Source organism: Myxine glutinosa, chromosome 8 (assembly GCF_964187855.1).
Source record: "Myxine glutinosa chromosome 8, kmMyxGlut1.1, whole genome shotgun sequence".
In the NCBI taxonomy this organism is placed as follows: domain Eukaryota; kingdom Metazoa; phylum Chordata; class Myxini; order Myxiniformes; family Myxinidae; genus Myxine; species Myxine glutinosa.
In genome coordinates, this window is record NC_136268.1 from 102,462,987 (window position 1) to 102,483,067 (window position 20,081).

At 48.6% G+C, this 20,081-nt stretch overlaps 3 protein-coding genes across 6 annotated transcripts in view; 1 reads left to right on the forward strand and 2 right to left on the reverse strand.

The window, feature by feature from the left end:
• The window catches only part of PTEN (phosphatase and tensin homolog), a 37,700-nt gene extending 31,939 nt beyond the window's left edge, over window positions 1–5,761 (reverse strand). The window contains exons 1-5 of the mRNA XM_068124994.2: window positions 4,879–5,761; window positions 4,702–4,786; window positions 4,284–4,328; window positions 1,441–1,484; window positions 1,065–1,186 (exon numbers count right to left, since the gene is read on the reverse strand). Coding sequence (XP_067981095.1) covers window positions 1,065–1,186; window positions 1,441–1,484; window positions 4,284–4,328; window positions 4,702–4,786; window positions 4,879–4,957 — 375 coding nt within the window. The 5' untranslated portion in view covers window positions 4,958–5,761. The remainder of the gene's footprint in view (window positions 1–1,064; window positions 1,187–1,440; window positions 1,485–4,283; window positions 4,329–4,701; window positions 4,787–4,878) is intronic.
• A 2,031-nt stretch (window positions 5,762–7,792) lies between these two features.
• Window positions 7,793–20,081, reverse strand: part of GLMN (glomulin, FKBP associated protein) — a 119,018-nt gene continuing 106,729 nt past the window's right edge. For 3 of the 4 annotated variants that reach the window (XM_068124995.2, XM_068124996.2, XM_068124997.2), the window contains 5 exons: window positions 19,400–19,463; window positions 18,731–18,848; window positions 10,881–10,945; window positions 10,685–10,783; window positions 7,793–10,508 (listed from right to left, as the gene is read on the reverse strand). In XM_068124995.2, coding sequence (XP_067981096.2) covers window positions 10,703–10,783; window positions 10,881–10,945; window positions 18,731–18,848; window positions 19,400–19,463 — 328 coding nt within the window. In that variant the 3' untranslated portion in view covers window positions 7,793–10,508; window positions 10,685–10,702. Of the gene's footprint in view, window positions 10,509–10,684; window positions 10,784–10,880; window positions 10,946–18,730; window positions 18,849–19,399; window positions 19,464–20,081 lie in introns of those variants that run through there. The other variant, XR_010985568.2, reaches the window with a different exon arrangement.
• LOC144893196 (uncharacterized) lies at window positions 13,278–18,666 on the forward strand. The gene is made up of 3 exons (XM_078782838.1): window positions 13,278–13,359; window positions 13,458–14,263; window positions 18,659–18,666. Exons 2-3 carry the CDS (start codon window positions 13,564–13,566, stop codon window positions 18,664–18,666), a joined length of 708 nt encoding a protein of 235 aa, XP_078638964.1. The 5' UTR covers window positions 13,278–13,359; window positions 13,458–13,563.

Consider the following 20,081-nt stretch of genomic DNA (forward strand, 5'->3'; position numbering starts at 1 on the left):
ATTTAATTAGTTCATGTTTACATCATTATACATAAAGTACCTGTACCAAGTTTGACTTTTATCCCTTCAGCAGTTCTCAAGTTATCACATTTTTACCTGACATGACCTCTGACCTTTGACGTCAGGACCCCAACATCTAATCAGTTAATCTTTACATCATTATACATATCTGTACCAAGTTTGAACTTGATCCCTTGAGCAGTTCTCAAGTTATAGACCTATTAGACTTTTGCCTTGACCCCAAAATTTAATCAGTTAATATTTACATCATTAAACATACCTGTACCAAGTTTGAATTGGATCACTTCAGCCGTTCTCAAGTTAGACATATTACTGACTTTGCCCTTTGACCTCTTGACCCCAAAATCTAATCAGTTCATCTTTACATCATTCTACCAAATTGTACCAAATTTGGTCAGAATCCCATTACTTGTGTTCACAAGTCATCGTGGTAACAGGATTTTTACCTACCATGACCTCTCACCTTTGGCCTTTGACCTCATGACCCCAAAATCTAATCAGTTCATCTTCACCTCATTACACATACATGCAACAAGTTTGACGAAGAACTACGCCATCAAAATCTCCACGCTTCCCACCCAAAGCAAAGTTGAAAGATGGAAAAAAAGTTCCACCAGGAATGACCAAGTGTCAAATTTGGAGTTTAAAAATATTTTCCAATTTTGACCTGTGACCTTAAGCCACCATCTGCTGGGGCATGAACCTGGGACCAAAAAAAGAAAAGTTACACAATTCATGCATTCCCCAATGTTGATTGCATATATAAAGTTTCATTAAAAATGTTTTAAAATGTGCCTGTAATTGCATTTTTTCGTTTTGGACTTTTTACCCCACCCGAGGGAGCAGGCCAAAAGTGATACTGTTCTTGCACCTTCGTGCCATGTGGTCATCATACCTACCAAATTTGGTGAATTTCTGCAATGTTTAGGAGGCGATGACGTGCAGATGGACGGAGCTGATTACAATACCCCCGACCCCCCCTATTTTTTTTCAAAAAGCATGGGGATAATTAATTAAACAGACCTCAATGTACATGTGCACACCTTGCAATGAATGGCTGCCACATTCTTTGAGTTCTGGCCCAGCCAGTGATCCATGTCAGCGCAGAAGGTGGGGATGAGACCCAACTTAGGAGGATTGTGGTCATCAAAAGGGTATTCAGCCACTGTCAAAGGCAGTGTGGGGGGTAGGAGGGCAAGAAATTAAAGTCATGAGGTGGCGCTCAGGCCATAATATATACTGGAGGGGGGAGAATATTTGTTGTGATTGATACAATTCAATTGTGAAGGTGTAAACATTGTGCGACAAAAAAAAAAAAAAAGAAAAAAAAAAAAGACTGCTTTGTAGTTTGGAAATGTAGAACACAAAATAAGCTCATGATAATGAAGGTGAATGTAGTTGCAAACTTGTCTTGCTTACCCCTCTTTTGAAACTTTGCAGCATCATAATGTCGCTCTGCACACCTGGTGGGAAAGGGTGTTACGTCCATAATACACATTGATAAACTATGTGCAGTAAAGTAGAGGAAGGAATGCAATGCCTTGGTTATCAAGCATGGTCATCACCTCCACACCGAAGGTGGACAGACGGAGGTTATGCATTTACCCCTATTTGTCTGTCCGTTTGTTTGTGAGCAGGATGTCTCAGCTATTGACGGATTTACACCAAACTTTGTTAGACAGGTTGGGTGTTTCACAAGTACGAATGGATTCAATTTTGGTGACGATCCGGATCAGAATCCTAGAATTTGTTTAGCGATTCGCCACCATTGAGAGATCGGGGCAAAAACAATACATGGAGAGGATGAGGGGAGGGTAGAAGGGATGTGAGGTGAGCGGTATGGGAATGATACAATGAGGTAGAAAAGCGGGGAGAGGGAGTAGGGGCAGAAACGAGAGGAGGGGGGGGGGGGGGGAGGGAGCGACAGGAGTGGGAGAGAGGGAGCGAGAGGGGGTGGGAGAGTGAGCAAAGAAGGGGTGGGAGAGGGAGCGGAGAGGAGGGGTGGAGAGGGAGCGGAGAGGAGGGGTGGAGAGGGAGCGGAGAGGAGTGGTGGAGAGGGAGCGGAGAGGAGTGGTGGAGAGGGAGCGGAGACGATGTGGGAGAGGGAGCGGAGAGGGGGTGGGAGAGGGAGCGGAGAGGGGGTGGGAGAGGGAGCGGAGAGGTGGTGGGAGAGGGAGCGGAGAGGTGGTGGTAGAGGGAGCGGAGAGGCTGTGGGAGAGGGAGCGGAGAGGCTGTGGGAGAGGGAGCGGAGAGGCTGTGGGAGAGGGAGCGGACAGGCTGTGGGAGAGGGAGCGGAGAGGCTGTGGGAGAGGGAGGGGAGAGGTGGCGGGAGAGGTGGCGGGAGAGGTGGCGAGAGAGGTGGCGGGAGAGGTGGCGGGAGAGGTGGCGGGAGAGGTGGCGGGAGAGGTGGCGGGAGAGGTGGCGGGAGAGGGGGCGGAGAGGGGGCGGAGAGGAGGGGCGGCGCGCGAGAGGAGAAGGCGACGCGCGAGAGGAGAAGGCGACGCGCGAGAGGAGAAGGCGACGCGCGAGAGGAGAAGGCGACGCGCGAGAGGAGAAGGCGACGCGCGAGAGGAGAAGGCGACGCGCGAGAGGAGAAGGCGACGCGCGAGAGGAGAAGGCGACGCGCGAGAGGAGAAGGCGACGCGCGAGAGGAGAAGGCGACGCGCGAGAGGAGAAGGCGACGCGCGAGAGGAGAAGGCGACGCGCGAGAGGAGAAGGCGACGCGCGAGAGGAGAAGGCGACGCGCGAGAGGAGAAGGCGACGCGCGAGAGGAGAAGGCGACGCGCGAGAGGAGAAGGCGACGCGCGAGAGGAGAAGGCGACGCGCGAGAGGAGAAGGCGACGCGCGAGAGGAGAAGGCGCGCGAGAGAAGAGGGCGACGCGCGAGAGAAGAGGGCGACGCGCGAGAGAAGCGGGCGACGCGCGAGAGAAGAGGGCGACGCGCGAGAGAAGAGGGCGACGCGCGAGAGAAGAGGGCGACGCGCGAGAGAAGAGGGCGACGCGCGAGAGAAGAGGGCGACGCGCGAGAGAAGAGGGCGACGCGCGAGAGAAGAGGGCGACGCGCGAGAGAAGAGGGCGACGCGCGAGAGAAGAGGGCGACGCGCGAGAGAAGAGGGCGACGCGCGAGAGAAGAGGGTGACGCGCGAGAGAAGAGGGCGACAGGCACAGAGGAGAGAAGCGGATAGGTTTGGCCGGGCACAGAGGAGAGAAGCGGAGAGGCCGGGCACAGAGGAGAGAAGCGGAGAGGCCGGGCACAGAGGAGAGAAGCGGAGAGGCTGGGCACAGAAGAGAGAAGCGGAGAGGCCGGGCACAGAGGGAAGAGGAGAGGCCAGGCATAGAGAGAAGAGGAGAGGCCGGGCATAGAGAGAAGAGGAGAGGCCAAGCATAGAGAGAAGAGGAGAGGCCAGGCACAGAGGAGAGGCCGGGAATGAGGGGTGAGGAGAGGAGAGGATGGACTTGGGCAAGGCACAGAGAACAGAGGGAAAAGGAGCACGCATGGGTGCCAGAGGGTGTGTCCAGAGGGCAAAGGGACATGCATGGGGAGCACATGGGACAAAGGGACATGCATGGTGGGCAAAGGGCTGCACATGGGGGAGGAGGTCAAGGGGGGTCTAAAGGTGTAAGAAGCCTCAAGGCATTGCGAAACAACATTGAGTGTTCTGGAGGAAAATGAAAAGATGAAGCACTTTCAATCATTTGTTTTTGCTCTTATATTTTATTAAAGTAAAAAAGAAAAAAAAACTGGTCATAATATATTACCTCTGCCTCCGAAAGTGGATGGAAGCTATGTTAACATCCTTCTTTGTCTGTCTGTGAGCAGGGTATCTTAAAGGTGTATGGACGGATTCGGCCAAAGCTTGGTGGAAAAGTTGGGTGTGTGACAAAGATGAACCGATTGATTTTGGTAATTTTAAAAATGATTCTTCACCAACGAAAGATAGTGCCGAAACGACCTATCGCATGGTATCTCAAAAACTTGTGGACGAGTTATGACAAAACGTGGTGGATTTGTTGGGTCGGTGACAATAACAAGCCGATTCGATTTTGGTTCAGGTCCAGTTCCAGATCCGGCCTACCAGTGGGATACAAAACGTAAACTGCTCAGCCTGGTGGAGGTATGCTCTCTAACGAATACCGTTGGAATTTTTGTTTTGACACGATCTTGCAGCAGCCCTGAAAGTTACGTGCCACTTTGAAGGTGTCTGCACAAAACGACTACTTCAAACATGTATACCTCTTGAAGTATACTTCAAACATACTTACAAATTGTAGATCTTGTAATGATCCTTGTGCTTCTTCTCCAAAAACCTAGAAAAAGAAAAAAGATTATTGTCCAATCTCCACCATACACTGAAACACTAAAGCCAAATGAACGAAGAAGGCAATGGGGGAATAAGAGAACACCTTTTTTTTTTTTTTGTATACTGAATCGAGGCTCGTGAAAGAGCTAACATTTACTTCACAAACAAATCAACCAGACAAACAAAATATATAAAAAGAGGAGAGGTGGCGGGACCATGGAGCACCACCCAAAAATGGAGTTGGTGATGGTCAGTGTTTACACTGACCATGTGGTACAGCAAATGTTTAATTGAGGCAAACAAACAGTCCCAGACTGCATCTTGCAATGACAGTTCAGTTATAAAGAATAATGATGGGACAACGCCACGATCCGACAGACCTGCAGACATCGTCTATGTTGTTCCGGTAGACGCCTTCCCACTTCTCGGCTGGATAGCCCATGGCCATAATGTTGGGACAGATATCTGATTGCATCGCGGTTAAAGGAAAAACCGCAGTCTGGGATGTCAACTGTGAAAACACTAACAACATGGAACACAGCACTTGTGAAGGATACAGGTCAAGTCCAAGTTAAAACCATCCTCTTGATGTCGGCGCTTATTTTTGCTCACCATCCCCTTCAATACTTTAGCCATGATGACAATGGCAATGGAATAGACAAGAGGACACAAAGGCAGACACGTGCAACAGGCTGAGGTAGATGCGTTAACACTTGGACAGGTCGGCAAGGGATGGAAGAAAATGCAATGCACAAGACGTGGACGCAGGAGAAAGGGAACACAAGCGGGTTAAAGGGACTGTCGAATTATGGAAGAGGTCGAAAAGAGAAACAAATGGAGAAATAATTTTGGAGACCATGAAATAAAGCAGAATGGGAAATTCAAAATGTTCAGTCCAACTTATGATCGAGTGGGAAAGGAATAAAATAATAAAGTGAATAAAGTTAGGGGGAGCATACAATGGGGAGAGGAGGGTTTGCTGAAGCCTGGAAAGCAGGAAGAGGGAGGAGAGTACACAGAAGAGGTAAGGGGGTGGGTCTCTCGGGGCGGGTGGACAGAAAGGGAGAGGTGGACGGAAGGATTGACCTCGGGGGGACAGGAACGACTGACTGGGATGGACAGTAAAGGGGGACCAAAGTGGACAGGAAGGACCGACCGGGGTGGACAGGAAGGACCGACCAGGGTGGACAGGAAGGACCGACCGGGGTGGACAGGAAGGACCGACCGGGGTGGACAGGAAGGACCGACCGGGGTGGACAGGAAGGACCGACCGGGGTGGACAGGAAGGACCGACCGGGGTGGACAGGAAGGACCGACCGGGGTGGACAGGAAGGACCGACCGGGGTGGACAGGAAGGACCGACCGGGGTGGACAGGAAGGACCGGCCGGGGTGGACAGGAAGGACCGGCCGGGGTGGACAGGAAGGACCGGCCGGGGTGGACAGGAAGGACCGGCCGGGGTGGACAGGAAGGGGGGATCGTGGTGGTCAGGAAAGGGGGGACCAGGGTGGACAGGAAAGGGGGGACCGGGGTGGACAGAAAAGGGGGGGACCGGGGTGGACAGGAAAGGGGGGACCAGGTGGACAGGAAAGGGGGGACCGGGTGGACAGGAAAGGGGGGACCGGGTGGACAGGAAAGGGGGTACCGGGTGGACAGGAAAGGGGGGGACCGGGGTGGACAGGAAAGGGGGGACCGGGGTGGACAGGAAAGGGGGGACCGGGTGGACAGGAAAGGGGGGACCGGGGTGGACAGGAAAGGGGGGACCGGGGTGGACAGGAAAGGGGGGACCGGGGTGGACAGGAAAGGGGGGACCGGGTGGACAGGAAAGGGGGGACCGGGTGGACAGGAAAGGGGGGACCGGGGTGGACAGGAAAGGGGGGACCGGGGTGGACAGGAAAGGGGGGACCGGGGTGGACAGGAAAGGGGGGACCGGGGTGGACAGGAGGGGGGACCTAGGTGGACAGGAGGGGGGACCTAGGTGGACAGGAGGGGGGACCTAGGTGGACAGGAGGGGGGACCTAGGTGGACAGGAGGGGGGACCTAGGTGGACAGGTGTGGGGACCTAAGTGGACAGGAGTGGGGACCTAGGTGGACAGGAGTGGGACCGGGGTGGACAGGAGTGGGACCGGGGTGGACAGGAGAGGAGTGGGACCGGGGTGGACAGGAGTGGGACCGGGGTGGACAGGAGTGGGACCGGGGTGGACAGGAGTGGGACCGGGGTGGACAGGAGTGGGACCGGGGTGGACAGGAGTGGGACCGGGGTGGACAGGAGTGGGACCGGGGTGGACAGGAGTGGGACCTAGGTAGACAGAAGGGCGGTCAAGACGTAGAACAGAAGAATAGCGCGAAGATGGATATAAATCTAGCACGGATACTGACAGATGTATTACACGAAGAGACCTGAGGGAAGACGGAGATAGACAGAGGGACAGTAGGTAGACGGACAGCGTGAGAGCAATCGGAGAACCAAAAAAAGATGGAGCGAAACCCCTACGTGGTTTAGCCGTCCAAATCAAACTGCGTCAGTCTCTTCAAGTCGATCCGTTCGCCATCGCTCGCCCGAGAAGCGAAAACGAGGAAAATGCAGCAATAAAATATTTTTAAATCCAAAATCAAATGCAAAGTCTTTCCGTCATGATGACTTGTTCGGGTATTCTTCTCCTTCAGCCACATCTGTAATTTGTGTTTCGCTATTGCGGCGTTTCTCCGTTATCCTCTCTTTCGCTCCGTCTCCCTTGGCTTCCCTCAGGCTCTCAGCGGCCATTACCCGCCATGGCGCGCCGGAAGTGCCTCTGCTTTTATTTCCACACAAACTCCTCTCAACTCGCTCTTTACATGCGCCAACCATTTGTTGCATTGTACACAATAACATCCATAATACACATTACGTGCGTTATTTTAATTGCGATATCGTAATCCGTACCGTACGTACCGGAAGTCGCTTTACACTTCACATTATTTAATTATAATCGTAATCTAAATCTTCTTGACGTGAGATTACGTCAATACGCTATTTAGAAGCGTAAGCCGATGCGATATTCGATGTTCTCTTCCATACTGTCTCAATCCCAGTACTTCGGGTGCAGTTGGGCTTATGTCGTCTCTGTTACTAACAATGCCACAGATTTTTAACTTGACATAAATATACTTTAGGTTTTAAGTCTCCTCCTTCAAATATTGATCATTTTCATGAATACTGCAATAAAACTTGTTTGAGGTGTGCCCTCACGTTTTTGTGCATCTTGGCATGCTCCCATAAAATAGCTTTTACAACCATTTATATAAATACATAAAATTTAATTTGTAACTGTTATATATTAATTGTTCATTTCTGCTTTGAGTAATCCGGCTTTTCTTCAAGAAAAAATACAAGCTGACAAAGGTGCACCGGCCGCACCCTGACGTCACAGTCTTAAACTGGTACGGTCTGTGCAATGACGTCATCTTAAATAAATAAATGAACAAAACGGTCTTTCGAAAATCCGATCTTTACTCTTTCGGCCTGCCCGAAAAAAATTAAAATAAATCTTTTTAAACCATCATTCTGTCCAATTTCTAGACATGACTTCAGCCATCTCGGCAGCATCATGTCCCTCCCTCCCGTCCTACATAATAAATAGATAGTCGCTATACGACTGTATTCATGGATAGAATGTAAAGCAACATTACAAATACAGCAATCTGAAATTTACATCATGCAAACCATCCTGAGAACATTGTATAATCAACCGATACAATATGTGACCAGTTGGCACAGAATTGAGACTCCAAGCAAACTGCCATGAACCAACAAAATCAAAGTTCTGAGAAAGTGGATTCAAAGTTTAGGTTCCCGCAGAATCCCATTTGAGTGACAGCCTCAAACGGTGGAGAAAAGTTCCCGAAGCACTCCCCTGGACTTTCTTTGGTGCGCTTAACTCAACTTGGCTTGGATGTGGGATTTCCGAGGGACTCAAATCATATTGAATTTCATTGCATGGAACACAGACAGACTTTGATAGTCACTGCAAAGCAGTAAGCAACAGCTTGAACCAAACAAAAGAAATAGAAAACAATACACAAGTTGTTTGTTAAACTGTGCTGGTGGAGGAAAATGGAGGTTGTGAAGAAAACTTGGCACTGAAAGCATTTCCAAGTTATGGCACATATTCCATTTTGCACAAGATATGGAACAAGTGACTTTAAATCTGCTGTTACATCCACAATGTCTGTTCAACCTTATCAAGACCAAAACCGGCAAATACATCTCATTCCTCATGCTACACCTGCAAAAATTGTGCTTTTGTCGCCTCAAGAATGTCCAATGAGATTCAAAAAAATTCCTCCTGTAAACCCACTGCAATCAGCAATTATTATTTAATGTCCAATATTGCCTCTGGGAGAGTCGGTAATGATGTGTCAATCAAACAACAGCTGCAGCACCGGTGAGAATGCCAATTTGATCCGTCTTGGTTATTCATCAAATAGCATTGAACTCCATAAGCAATTAAAACAAGAGGGAGAATTGCTTTGCAATACCTGTCCCCTACTGGTCCCAATGAATGTTCTTGTTCCAAGCACTCAACGATTGTGAGCTATATACAGTAGGACAAATTGTTTTAGGTATGCAAAGCCGCAGAATAAGTTGCAGTTTCTTTAACTTATCATAATAAAGCCAGGAACCAAGTTTCAGTCCAATATGTTAAAGAAGAAGAAGGAAAAAGTCTGGAAAACTGACCCATGTATAATATGTGACATTTTCTAGGTCCAAGAAAGGGAGTAACTCCATGAAAAATTTATGAAATGCCCCAAAACTCAAACTTCTTCTGTAACATATCATAATAAAGCCATGTACCAAGTTTAAGTTAAAAATGTTAAAGTGTAAGGGGAAAGATCTCAAAAACCACAGGTGGGACGGATAGACTGACGGACGAACGGACAAGCAGCAAACCGGTAGGGGACTAATAAAAAAAGCATATACTGCATCTTTTCAATCCATTTTCCTTGTCCACTTCCATCCCAATATGAATAATGACACAAGAGTAAGTGATGTTGACACCACCCTAACACGTACTTCTCTAGCCTCCCCTTTAACCAAGTTCAAACACTTTGAATGAAGCAAGTTTGAAATTTTACACGTGATGCCACACTTTAGATCTCCTTCAGCGTCTTCTGTATCGTATGAGAAAAATACAAGTTACGATTTGTGTTGGGATAGTACAGAAGGGCTGGCTGGATAGTCTATCTAAAGCTGGGGTTCTTAACCTGGGGTATCCATACCCCTTGGAGGTATGGGGACCAAAATCTGGGGGTATGGGACTCATAATAAATTATAATAATAAATTGTAATAAATTCAATAAAATATCGACTTTAAATATATTTAAATATTCTAAAGGTACATGCACTTGCCTTTGCATTGTCTTAGCACGAGTTCGAATCCCATCCCAACCCAACTAAAAAACACAATATGCTGAGTGAACACAAAATGGAGTCTCATGGAAGAGCAAGTTGACAAAGGGTAAAAAGGCCACATAATGACAGTGGGGTCACAGTTGGATACAACAAGCAAGGGAATGAGCTGACAAAATAGGGAAAGAGGTGGGAGAGAGGAAGAGGAGATGAGGGGAAGAGGAAAAGAGGAGAGAAGGGACGTTAGAGGAGGATGAGAGGAAACACGAACCTGCAAGTAAGAGGATTGGGTTAATGCGGGAAGAAAAGATTGACATGGGATGACGGTGCACCATCTGCATGAAACCATGGAGGGAAGAATGTGGCTGAACAGTCTCCGGAAGGCGGTTACACAAACAGGAGAAAAGAGGAACAATAGAGTGGAGGTGGGAATTAAATATTAAGCAATCAGTTTAACTCTAATAATGAGAAAAGCCTCATCGCTCGAGGGACCGGAAGTCGGAAGTCTGTTAATAAACCCTTGTATTATTTTCCCTGTACATTTTAACCCGTATTCCCGTTTGAGTTATTTTTGCAGCTTCGGGAACTGCTGGCAGGATCGACCAGGTAAGGCTTTCCAGCTTCTTCTTCGTTCTTCCTCCGCGTAGATCGTGAGTCCGCATTTGATCGTTTCCTCGGAGTTAAAGCTCGCTTTGGCTATTCGTGATTTCCTGGTCTTCACGGAGGGGAATCACACGGCAATAGTGTAATCGCCCGACCCCAAAGGATGGTGCCACATGGGTGAAGCCTTGCATAGAACCTGGAAAAAACCATGTAGAGTTTAGCCATATGGTGCCATTATTGAAGCAACGGCATGCATTCCTTGGAGGGCACTCATTTATGAGCATTAACACCCTACAAGGCGGTTCTTGGCTGCAAATTCAGTATAAATTCAAACTGAATATAAAATCAAATTGTTTTGTCATTTTAACTGACGTTTGCTCAAGATTTCGGCTAATCTCCTTCAATGATCTCCTCCACTCTGGCCAGCATGCTCTCCAGCAAGTCAAACAGGTTGAGAGCAGACTGAAGGACCTGTGGCAAACGAAGGCAATGAAGGTATATCGCTTCATCTAAATACATGATACAATCCTGTTATGGTTTTAATCAAATCACACTACAACACCATTACCTGAACTTCCTGTTCCACTGGTATCTTTAAAGGCCTGCTTCCTATAGCTGAACACCTGACTCTATCTGTAAAAGGAATGCATGTCAAGTTACAAGAACTTTCATTTATTTATAAAAGTTTGTCGACAAAGAGGCCAGAGATTGCCTGGGATGTGGGCACATCCTTTGCTGCTTTTGCATACATGTTTGAAGAAGCAGTTGCATAAAGGAATGGGCGCAAGAAAGAAATTATGCACACACAGTCTGCGCCATATCTGCAATTCCAACCCTAAACTAATCTCAGGAAAGGGAAGAAGAAAGGTGGGGGATAATACATTGGGGACTACAATCAGAATGGGAGAGAGCTTGTGGGCCATGAAAGACAGAATATGAGAACATGCAGTTTAAATAAGAAATAATAAATCTATAATAATAAAATAGAAAGTCTGTGTGCGTGTTTGTGAGTCAGTGCGTCTCCACCATAACTTCAAAATCATTAAACCTAGTGGCCCAAACCTTTGAATGCATACTAAAGGAACTCCAAGGGAGTGCATGAATGAAAACTGGGTATTTGGGCAAATTTTAACACCCCTTTTGAAGATAATTAACGGGGTGCACATCATCAAAAAAACAACAAAAAACCCTTACAAAGATGGCGGCGGCACGCCATCTTGGTCAACCGGCTGTCACCTCACAGGGGTCTTAAGCTGCCAGTATGTTTCAACGCACCCAACAATTTTAGCTCTTTCACGAGCCTCGATCTTGTATCCAAAAAAAAGAAAAGAAAAAGCCTTGACTTGGAACTCAACATGCCGCAACGGTTTCTGTACGATAAAGCACTCAAATTATTTTTTCATTTTCCTCACTCATAATGAAATACCAGATCTTCATATTTACGAATCACTGTATACATCGCTTTTGTTGGTGTTATAGTTTTCAAATTAAGAGCTTGGAGCGATTTGATGCATTATATGATACTATTTTGCACTATGGCCTGTCACGGACTAATTGAAGTATAGAATCTATTCTGGCTTCAGATTTGAGGATCAGATCTCATGGGCTAAGTGTCGAAATCTGGAGTGAAATCTGAGAATTTAAAGAAATTAGCGATTCTTATAACTAAGCGTATTTACTTCAAGTAAAGCTGTGTGTGCTCCCTCCTTATCCATATTTACACAAGAAAATGTGAAATGGCCTATGAATTAAACTGAACTTTTTCTACAGTTCAGACAATTATATTGAGTGAAGAAAGGATTAAGGAATGTGCCCAAAGTGAAACTTCATTGAGTGCAATGAAAATAATTAATCAGCGGGACCAGGTTCGGCTGCGGAATAGCCGCGAAAGCTCCCACAATGGACGTGGCGAACGTGGCTCGGTTATCTGAGGAGAAATCCCCTGAGTTAAGAAGGCAAAGTAAATTAAATTAAAGGTCGAATTAAAAGAACGATCAACATAACGGGAGGATTAGAATAAGTAAAGCAACGGGACAAGTAAACTCGAAGTTCAAGACAGAATTGGAAAATGTTTTCAGTGACTACAAAGCAATGCTTGCTGAAAATAAAGTAGTGCAAAAGACTCTCTTTAGCTTCTTCCAGAAAATTGAAAGGCCTCGAACTGATGAACTATCCATGATGAGCATCACCATCCTCAACTTAATTTATAACATCAGCACCAACTCCATCACCAAGAACTAGTGCAAAGGAGAAGCCAACATGTCCTCTCATGGAGTTGTCAGACATGAAGGAAGGGCAGACAACCCTGAGCTTCCGTCTGACTAATTATCAACACCATGCATCACCACACCACAGCAGGATGGCCGAGAGGTATGCACACTCGCTGTAAACTGTCTAGCCAGGGTTCGAATCTCAACATAGCTATAAACTGTCATCCCAATGTTTCACAGGCAGGGTGAATAATCAGTGTACGTGTACTCCCTCCCCTCAGTGTACTCCCTCCCCTGTCCCTCAGATGGACGTTAAACTGGGCGTTACATCTGTCGGAATTAGTTGGTGAACATTAATGATCCCTTTGTGGTGTCCTTCGCGAAGAGTAGGGGGAGATATCCCCGGCATCCTGACCAAATTCCTGCTCTAACCTACAGGGGCACTGCATCAGCAGCGCTGCCACACCCTCAGTCAATAATGATACTCATGGCCTTGTGCTGCACAAGAAAAAATAAGCCAACCAGACCCTATGTACAGGGGTGAAAACATAACCCCCATCCACCCTAGGTGGTATAGGTATTACAAGGCCATATATTGATTACATATGCATGAGTGGTGGGTCAATGTAGAAAACGATCGTTGAGAAGAGGAAGAGGAAACAATATAAAAGTGATGAGGGGTGTAGTGAAATCGTATCCGTACTGAACCCGGGTGGGGATGCTCGCTGCTCGCTGTCATTGTTGTCCCCACTAGGGGCGTGACTATAAGACCCGTTGCTGTGTCAGTGCTCCGAGACTTCTCCCTTGTGACATGTTACATCGGTAGCCTCGTTAATGGTACGCCTTTATAGAATATCTAGCTTGCTTGCATTGACTGATATGAATGGCTTTATGAGATGTCGCATCGTATGCTTATTGTGTATTTCTACTTACAGGAATGATGTGATGATCTAAATGCAATTAAACCAAACCGTTGGACTAAAAGTTGTGCGGACCTGAATGGTTTTCCACAACACTTAATTGCATTTAAGATCTGCTGACATGGCTGGCAACAAGACGTTGACGGTGTCCATTTTCAGCGCCGACCCACAAGCCACGGACGGAGGCTTGCAACTCAAGCACTGGCTCAAGCAACTGGAGCATCTCTTTAATGAGCCTGATACCGCTCCGACGCCTGCCGCGAAGCTGGCAATATTACACTCAAAAATCGACTACCGGGTCTACCACGCGGTCGCTCAATGCACGACGTATGATCTTACCGTCGCGGAGCTCAAGCGGCTTTATATAAAAGAAAAAAGCCCTGTGTATGCGCGTTATTTGCTGCAGACGCGACGGCAGCAACCCAACGAGCCTATGGATCATTACGCCCAGGAGCTCCGGCAGCTCATGCTGGACAGCGCCCAGCCACGGACTCCCGAGCAGGCTAAAGATGATCGACTTTTAGATGCCTTCATAGCAGGGGTCTCCTCTCAGGAACTACGTCTCAAACTCTTGGAGAAGACCGACCTGACCTTCGCTACGGCGGTTGAGCAAGCGACGGTGTATACTGAAGCACGGATGCAATCGAACGCCTATGATCGCACGCGCCTTTTGGCGGGCACCTCACTACACGCCCGGCCGGAGAGGACCACTGACGAGGACGTGGATCCGCCTGCTGAACTCCGGGATGCTCCGGAGGATGACCCTACCCTGACAGCTGCCGTTACGACCAGCAGACCCAAGGCCTTGCGCGGGGCCGCATGTTTTTTTTGTGGAGGGCCTCGTCATGCCCGAGTCGTGTGTCCGGCACGTGACGCTATTTGCCATTTGTGCTCGCTAAAGGGACATTACGCGAAAGTGTGCAAGAAATCGGCACGCGGCTCGCGGCCCTTCGACTCGCGCAGCCGCGGTCGCGCAGGCGCGGCAACCTTGAACGGGCTTGTAGCAGAACCCACGAGCCCAGCGCCTTACCCGTCTTCGAAGGGGAGGGCCCCTCGCTGCGGCCCGCTGGGCGCTCAGACAACCTTGACTGGCGCCACCGGAAAGCCACCACCGTCTCATTCTCCATCGGGGACAAAGGCCGCGTCCTTGGCCAAACCTCGAGCCACGCAAGGGAAGAAACAGCTTTCGAATACTACGGAAGCCTTTTGTCAAAGCGACCAAACGAAAAAGGCGATTTCGAATACTACTACGGAAGCCTTTTGTCAAAGCGACCAAACGAAAAAGGCGATTTCGAATACTACGGAAGCCTTTTGTCAAAGCGACCAAACGAAAAAGGCGATTTCGGCTACAACGGAAGCCTTTATCTGCCAGGAGTGTCAAAAGGCGATGTCAAATACTACTGAGGCCTTTTCTCATCGGATTTTGAATCGCGAAACACCGGAATGCTGGGGAAAGCCCTCTGATGACGATAATGGATTCCCCATGGTCAACGCAGACTCCGGCCACGATCGCAAAACTGCTGCTGGTGTAGGATCCACCCGCGAGGCTGGTCCGACCCATTCGGGGGGCTCAGTCCCGCTCCCAGCTGCCTCGTCTGGCCTGGCTCAAGCCCTTATTCCCCTTATGGTTGAGGGCCATTGTGTTCAGGCCTTGGTGGACACCGGATCTACGGATAGTTTTATCGACCAGCGACTTGTGCTCAGGCATGGATGGCGGATCGGGCGGTCTACACGACGGATCTTCATGGCATCCCAGGGACTCCGGCTTAGCACAAAAGGGGAATGCCGATTGAAACTAGTGCTAAAGGGACGGGTTTTCCCTGATGTACACCTTATGGTTTTACCCGCATTATGTGCTGATATTCTGCTAGGACACGATTTTCTTAAGCTGCATGGACGTCTGGTAATGGAGTTCGGTGGGCCTGACACTCTTGTTGTGGGGGCGGACGACGCGCTAACGGTGTGCGCCCTAGCGCAAATGGACGTCCGTCCGCTTTCGCTGTTCCCCAATCTAACCTCCGACTGTACCCCTGTCGCGGTAAAATCGAGACGCTACTCCCGCGCGGACATGCAATTCATTGCGGACGAAACGACTCAGCTCTTGAAAGACGGCATCATAGAACCTAGTAGGTCACCGTGGCGTGCCCAGGTCTTAGTGGTGCGCAGTGAGGCCCATCGCAAACGCATGGTAATCGACTATTCCCAAACGATTAACCGCTTTACACAGCTGGATGCCTACCCCCTTCCGGGGATGGACGCGCTAGTGCAACAGGTGTCCCAGTATTCGGTCTATAGTACTCTCGATCTCCGTAGTGCGTACCACCAGATCCCTATCTCTAGGGCGGATCGTATCTATACCGCTTTCGAGTCGGGGCAGCGGTTGTACCAATTTACACGATTGCCCTTTGGGGTGACGAACGGGGTCGCTTGTTTCCAGAGGGCCATGGATGACCTCGTTGCGCGGGAGCACTTAACCGATGTTTTCGTCTACCTCGATAACCTTACGGTTTGTGGATATGACCAAGGGCACCATGACGCTAATCTGAAGCGCTTCCTTGAGGTCGCGCAACGGTATCACTTAACTATGAACGAGGATAAGTGCCGATACTCCCTACGCACCATAGATCTTCTGGGGTACACCGTGACCCATGGCTCTGTCTCTCCGGATAAGGAACGTCTGCGACCTTTGCTCGACATGGCCCCTCCCTGCGATCGGGCTTCCCTGAAACGCGCCCTTGGGCTGTTCGCCCATTACTCCAAATGGGTGCAAAATTTCTCCGCGAAACTTCGCCCCCTTGTGGCCTGCGACACCTTTCCCCTGAGTTCGGCCGCATTGACGGCCTTTGAAGGACTTAAGACCGACATCGCCCGAGCCGCCGTAGCAACCATTGACGAGAGCGGCTCGTTCGTCCTCGAAAGTGACGCCTCGGATCAGGCCATCGCGGCGACCCTCTCCCAAGGGGGACGTCCCGTGGCTTTCTTTTCACGGACTCTTACCTCCGCTGAGCGGCGGCACTCGTCCGTTGAAAAGGAAGCGTATGCGATCGTCGAGTCTATTCGGCGATGGCGCCCGTACCTACTCGGGCGGAGCTTCCAAATCATCACGGACCAGCAAAGCGTTGCGTTCATGTACGACACCTTACACGCCCAGCGCATTAAGAACGAGAAAATCACTCGCTGGCGTATCGAACTCGCCGACTTCTGTTACACCATCAAATATCGCCCAGGGAAGGATAACCAGGCCGCCGATGCCTTATCGCGCCCCACTACATGTGCTGGTATCACCTCGTTGGAGGGCCTACGGGTGCTGCATGCTACTGCGGGCCATCCCGGCGTAACGCGTTTCGCTCATTTCGTGCGGAGTGGGAATCTCCCTTACTCGATTGACGATATCCGCCGTATCTGTCGCGACTGCGCTATCTGCGCGGAAATCAAACCGCGTTTCTATAACCCCCCTATGGGGACTCTGGTGAAGGCTACACGCCCGTGGGAACGCTTGGCGATGGATTTCAAGGGCCCTTTGCCGGTGTCGAGCGGCTCTCGCTATCTGCTCACTATCGTTGATGAGTACTCACGATTCCCCTTTGCTTATATGTGCGCGGACATGACTGCTGCCACGGTGATGCGTTGCTTACAGAACTTGTTCTCAATGTTCGGTTACCCGGCCTATGTCCATACCGACCGGGGTGCAGTCTTCTTGTCTCAGGAGGTGCGCGGCTATCTGCTCCAAAACAACGTTGCGTCTAGTTACACCACGCCGTATAGACCCCAGGCTAATGGGCAGATCGAACGCTTCAACGGGATTATCTGGAGGGCCGTCATGCTCCATCTCCGGACCCACGGCCGGGGCCTCGATAAATGGGCTTGGTCGCTACCTGCGGCGTTGAACTCAATCCGGGCACTCCTGAGTACGGCAACTAACCAAACTCCCCACGAGCGTCTTTTCCACCACCCCAGGAGCTCGGGGTGTATACGGTCTTTGCCCAGTTGGCTCGCTGGGCCCGGGCCGGCCTACCTTAAACGGGCAGTTCGCGCGAGCAAGTACGACCCCCTTGTGGACAAAGTGCAGATTCTCCAGGCTAATCCTGAGCATGCTCGTGTGATGACGTCTGATGGTCGTGAGACTACTGTCTCCGTTCGTCATCTTGCCCCTTGCGGGGTCGACAACCTTAGTAGGGAATCGGACGAACCAGTCGAACCCGTCTATGAGACTATGACCTCTCCCGACGCTCCCATCGCCGACAGTCCACCGACCCTCCCCCCGTCGAGACTGCCCGGGTCCGACGACTTGGCGTTACCCCCTTCATCACCCGACCCTGTTGACGCCTCTGACACCGGGGATACAGGGTTACGAGACGCCGTACCCGGGGAATTTCGAACGCGTGCTGGCAGAGAAATTCGCCGCCCGGCCCGCTACGGTTGGGCCGACTAATACTCCGCGCCCATGCTGACGCTCACTCGCTTTTAGCCACGCGGCCGTATAATTCTGACGGGGGGTGAATGTAGTGAAATCGTATCCGTACTGAACCCGGGTGGGGATGCTCGCTGCTCGCTGTCATTGTTGTCCCCACTAGGGGCGTGACTATAAGACCCGTTGCTGTGTCAGTGCTCCGAGACTTCTCCCTTGTGACATGTTACATCGGTAGCCTCGTTAATGGTACGCCTTTATAGAATATCTAGCTTGCTTGCATTGACTGATATGAATGGCTTTATGAGATGTCGCATCGTATGCTTATTGTGTATTTCTACTTACAGGAATGATGTGATGATCTAAATGCAATTAAACCAAACCGTTGGACTAAAAGTTGTGCGGACCTGAATGGTTTTCCACAACAAGGGGAAAGGGGTATGTCAAAGAGTTGGGAAAGAAGAGAAAGTCATTTTGGAGTTGATGCGAGTAAAGAAAGGATAAGAGAAGCTTGTATATGCCATCCAGGAATGGGTTTGGGGAGAGTGGTCAAAAGTTCTGCCATTTTTGGCATACATAATAAATAAAAGAATCCCAAATTAAGCAAAACTGTTTTTTTCCTTATAAATAACAAATTACCGCATTGAATAATATTAACTGATCGCATTATCTTTATCATGAAAATAGGTTCAAAATTAAACATTTTGCCACGATTGTCGAGGTTGTCCCGCACAAGACTGGTTGGTTATTTATCGAGCTTTTGTTATCTAACCATATTAAGTGGTGACCCCTTTGTACTGGGTCTCAGTGCAGTGACTGAAACGTTACAATGCACACAAAAACCCCTTTCAACGGGGAATTATCATTCCACTCGAGTTACCCGGTCTGGTGGCAGAGTTCAGTTGAGCCTCGTAGTGCGCCCTCGAGAGTTTCAGAGCCATTCGAATGGGTCTGAGGAAGTTGTTTTCAATCTTGTGGATCTCTTTCCAAATGCCTGACTGTTTGTGGTGAAACAATTAGACGCAAACAATGAACAGACAAACCAATCTGCCGGTCTCATATTGTCCAATTGCATGGGGATACAAAGTCTGCGCATTATGTTTCAAGTACAAGACATGTGCATTAAAGAGGTAAAGCTTTCATATTTTGGGGAAAATATAACGGAGTCTCGACATCATACCATCAAAAGGGCCAAATTAAAGCCAACGTAGTGTGTGGCACAGCATACAATCATGATACTATGCATTTATGAAAGACAGAGAAGGGGGCAGGGCAGAGAAGGGGAGGGAGACGGGAGAAAGCTAATCGAATAAATATTTACATCTCGGCCCTCCTCACCCCCTGCTCCCCTGCCCCCATTATTTCCATACACTTCCCTCTTCCTCATTCCTTTTCCTCATTTCTCTTCCTTCTCCCTCCCCCTGTACAAGTGCAATATTAAGATGATGCACTCAAAGCTATAAAGTTTCAGGTGGAATGTTTTGCAGCATTATCACAACTACACGATACCATGTGACAAGTCAAAAGTGATCTATGCAAGCCACAGTACCTTGTTTTCTGAAAGATTGTCTCGGATCAATAAAAACCTGAGATGGTTCAAAGCAGCCATGATTCTGAAAAAGGGGAATTAGAAAGTAAACAGCAATTGTATGGTTACTGAATAAAAATTTACAAACACGAATTTGATAAAACAAAAAATAAATCCCTCAGCCAGTCACCAACATCAATGCTGCTCACCATTCTCACCCCTGACAGTTGGGGGAAAAGGGGGGTTCTGGAACACATTTAATTTAACATTGAAGTCAATGGGGAAAAAGGCAAAAACGTATTGACTCACTGGATTTTCAACGAGGTTTCACCCTCTTTTAGGACAACCTATTTACAAATATTAAATCCTCAATAGACATAACTACTACTCATAGGTTCTGGGACACCTTAAAATTTAACATTGAAGTCAATGGGGAAAATTATGGAAACTTATTGACTCACACTCCATCTCTTGAAAAATTACACCCTTTTCTCCCTGCATTTAACTTATTAACTCCCCCCATTTTTCATTATACTCATACAGAGACCCAAAGAATATTTGTGTTTCATTTTTAGGTAATAATTTAATTTTCTTAAAAGAACAATCACCATCTAGAATATTGATAAATATGACATTAGAATTTAACTCTCGGTTTAGGTATCGCTGTTGAGCTGATATGAAATGATAAACTTCTCTTAATGAT

Excerpts from the sequence above, each read along its gene's own strand:
- LOC144893196 (XM_078782838.1), top strand. The coding sequence starts at position 13,564 with ATGGCTGGCAACAAGACGTTGACGGTGTCCATTTTCAGCGCCGACCCA.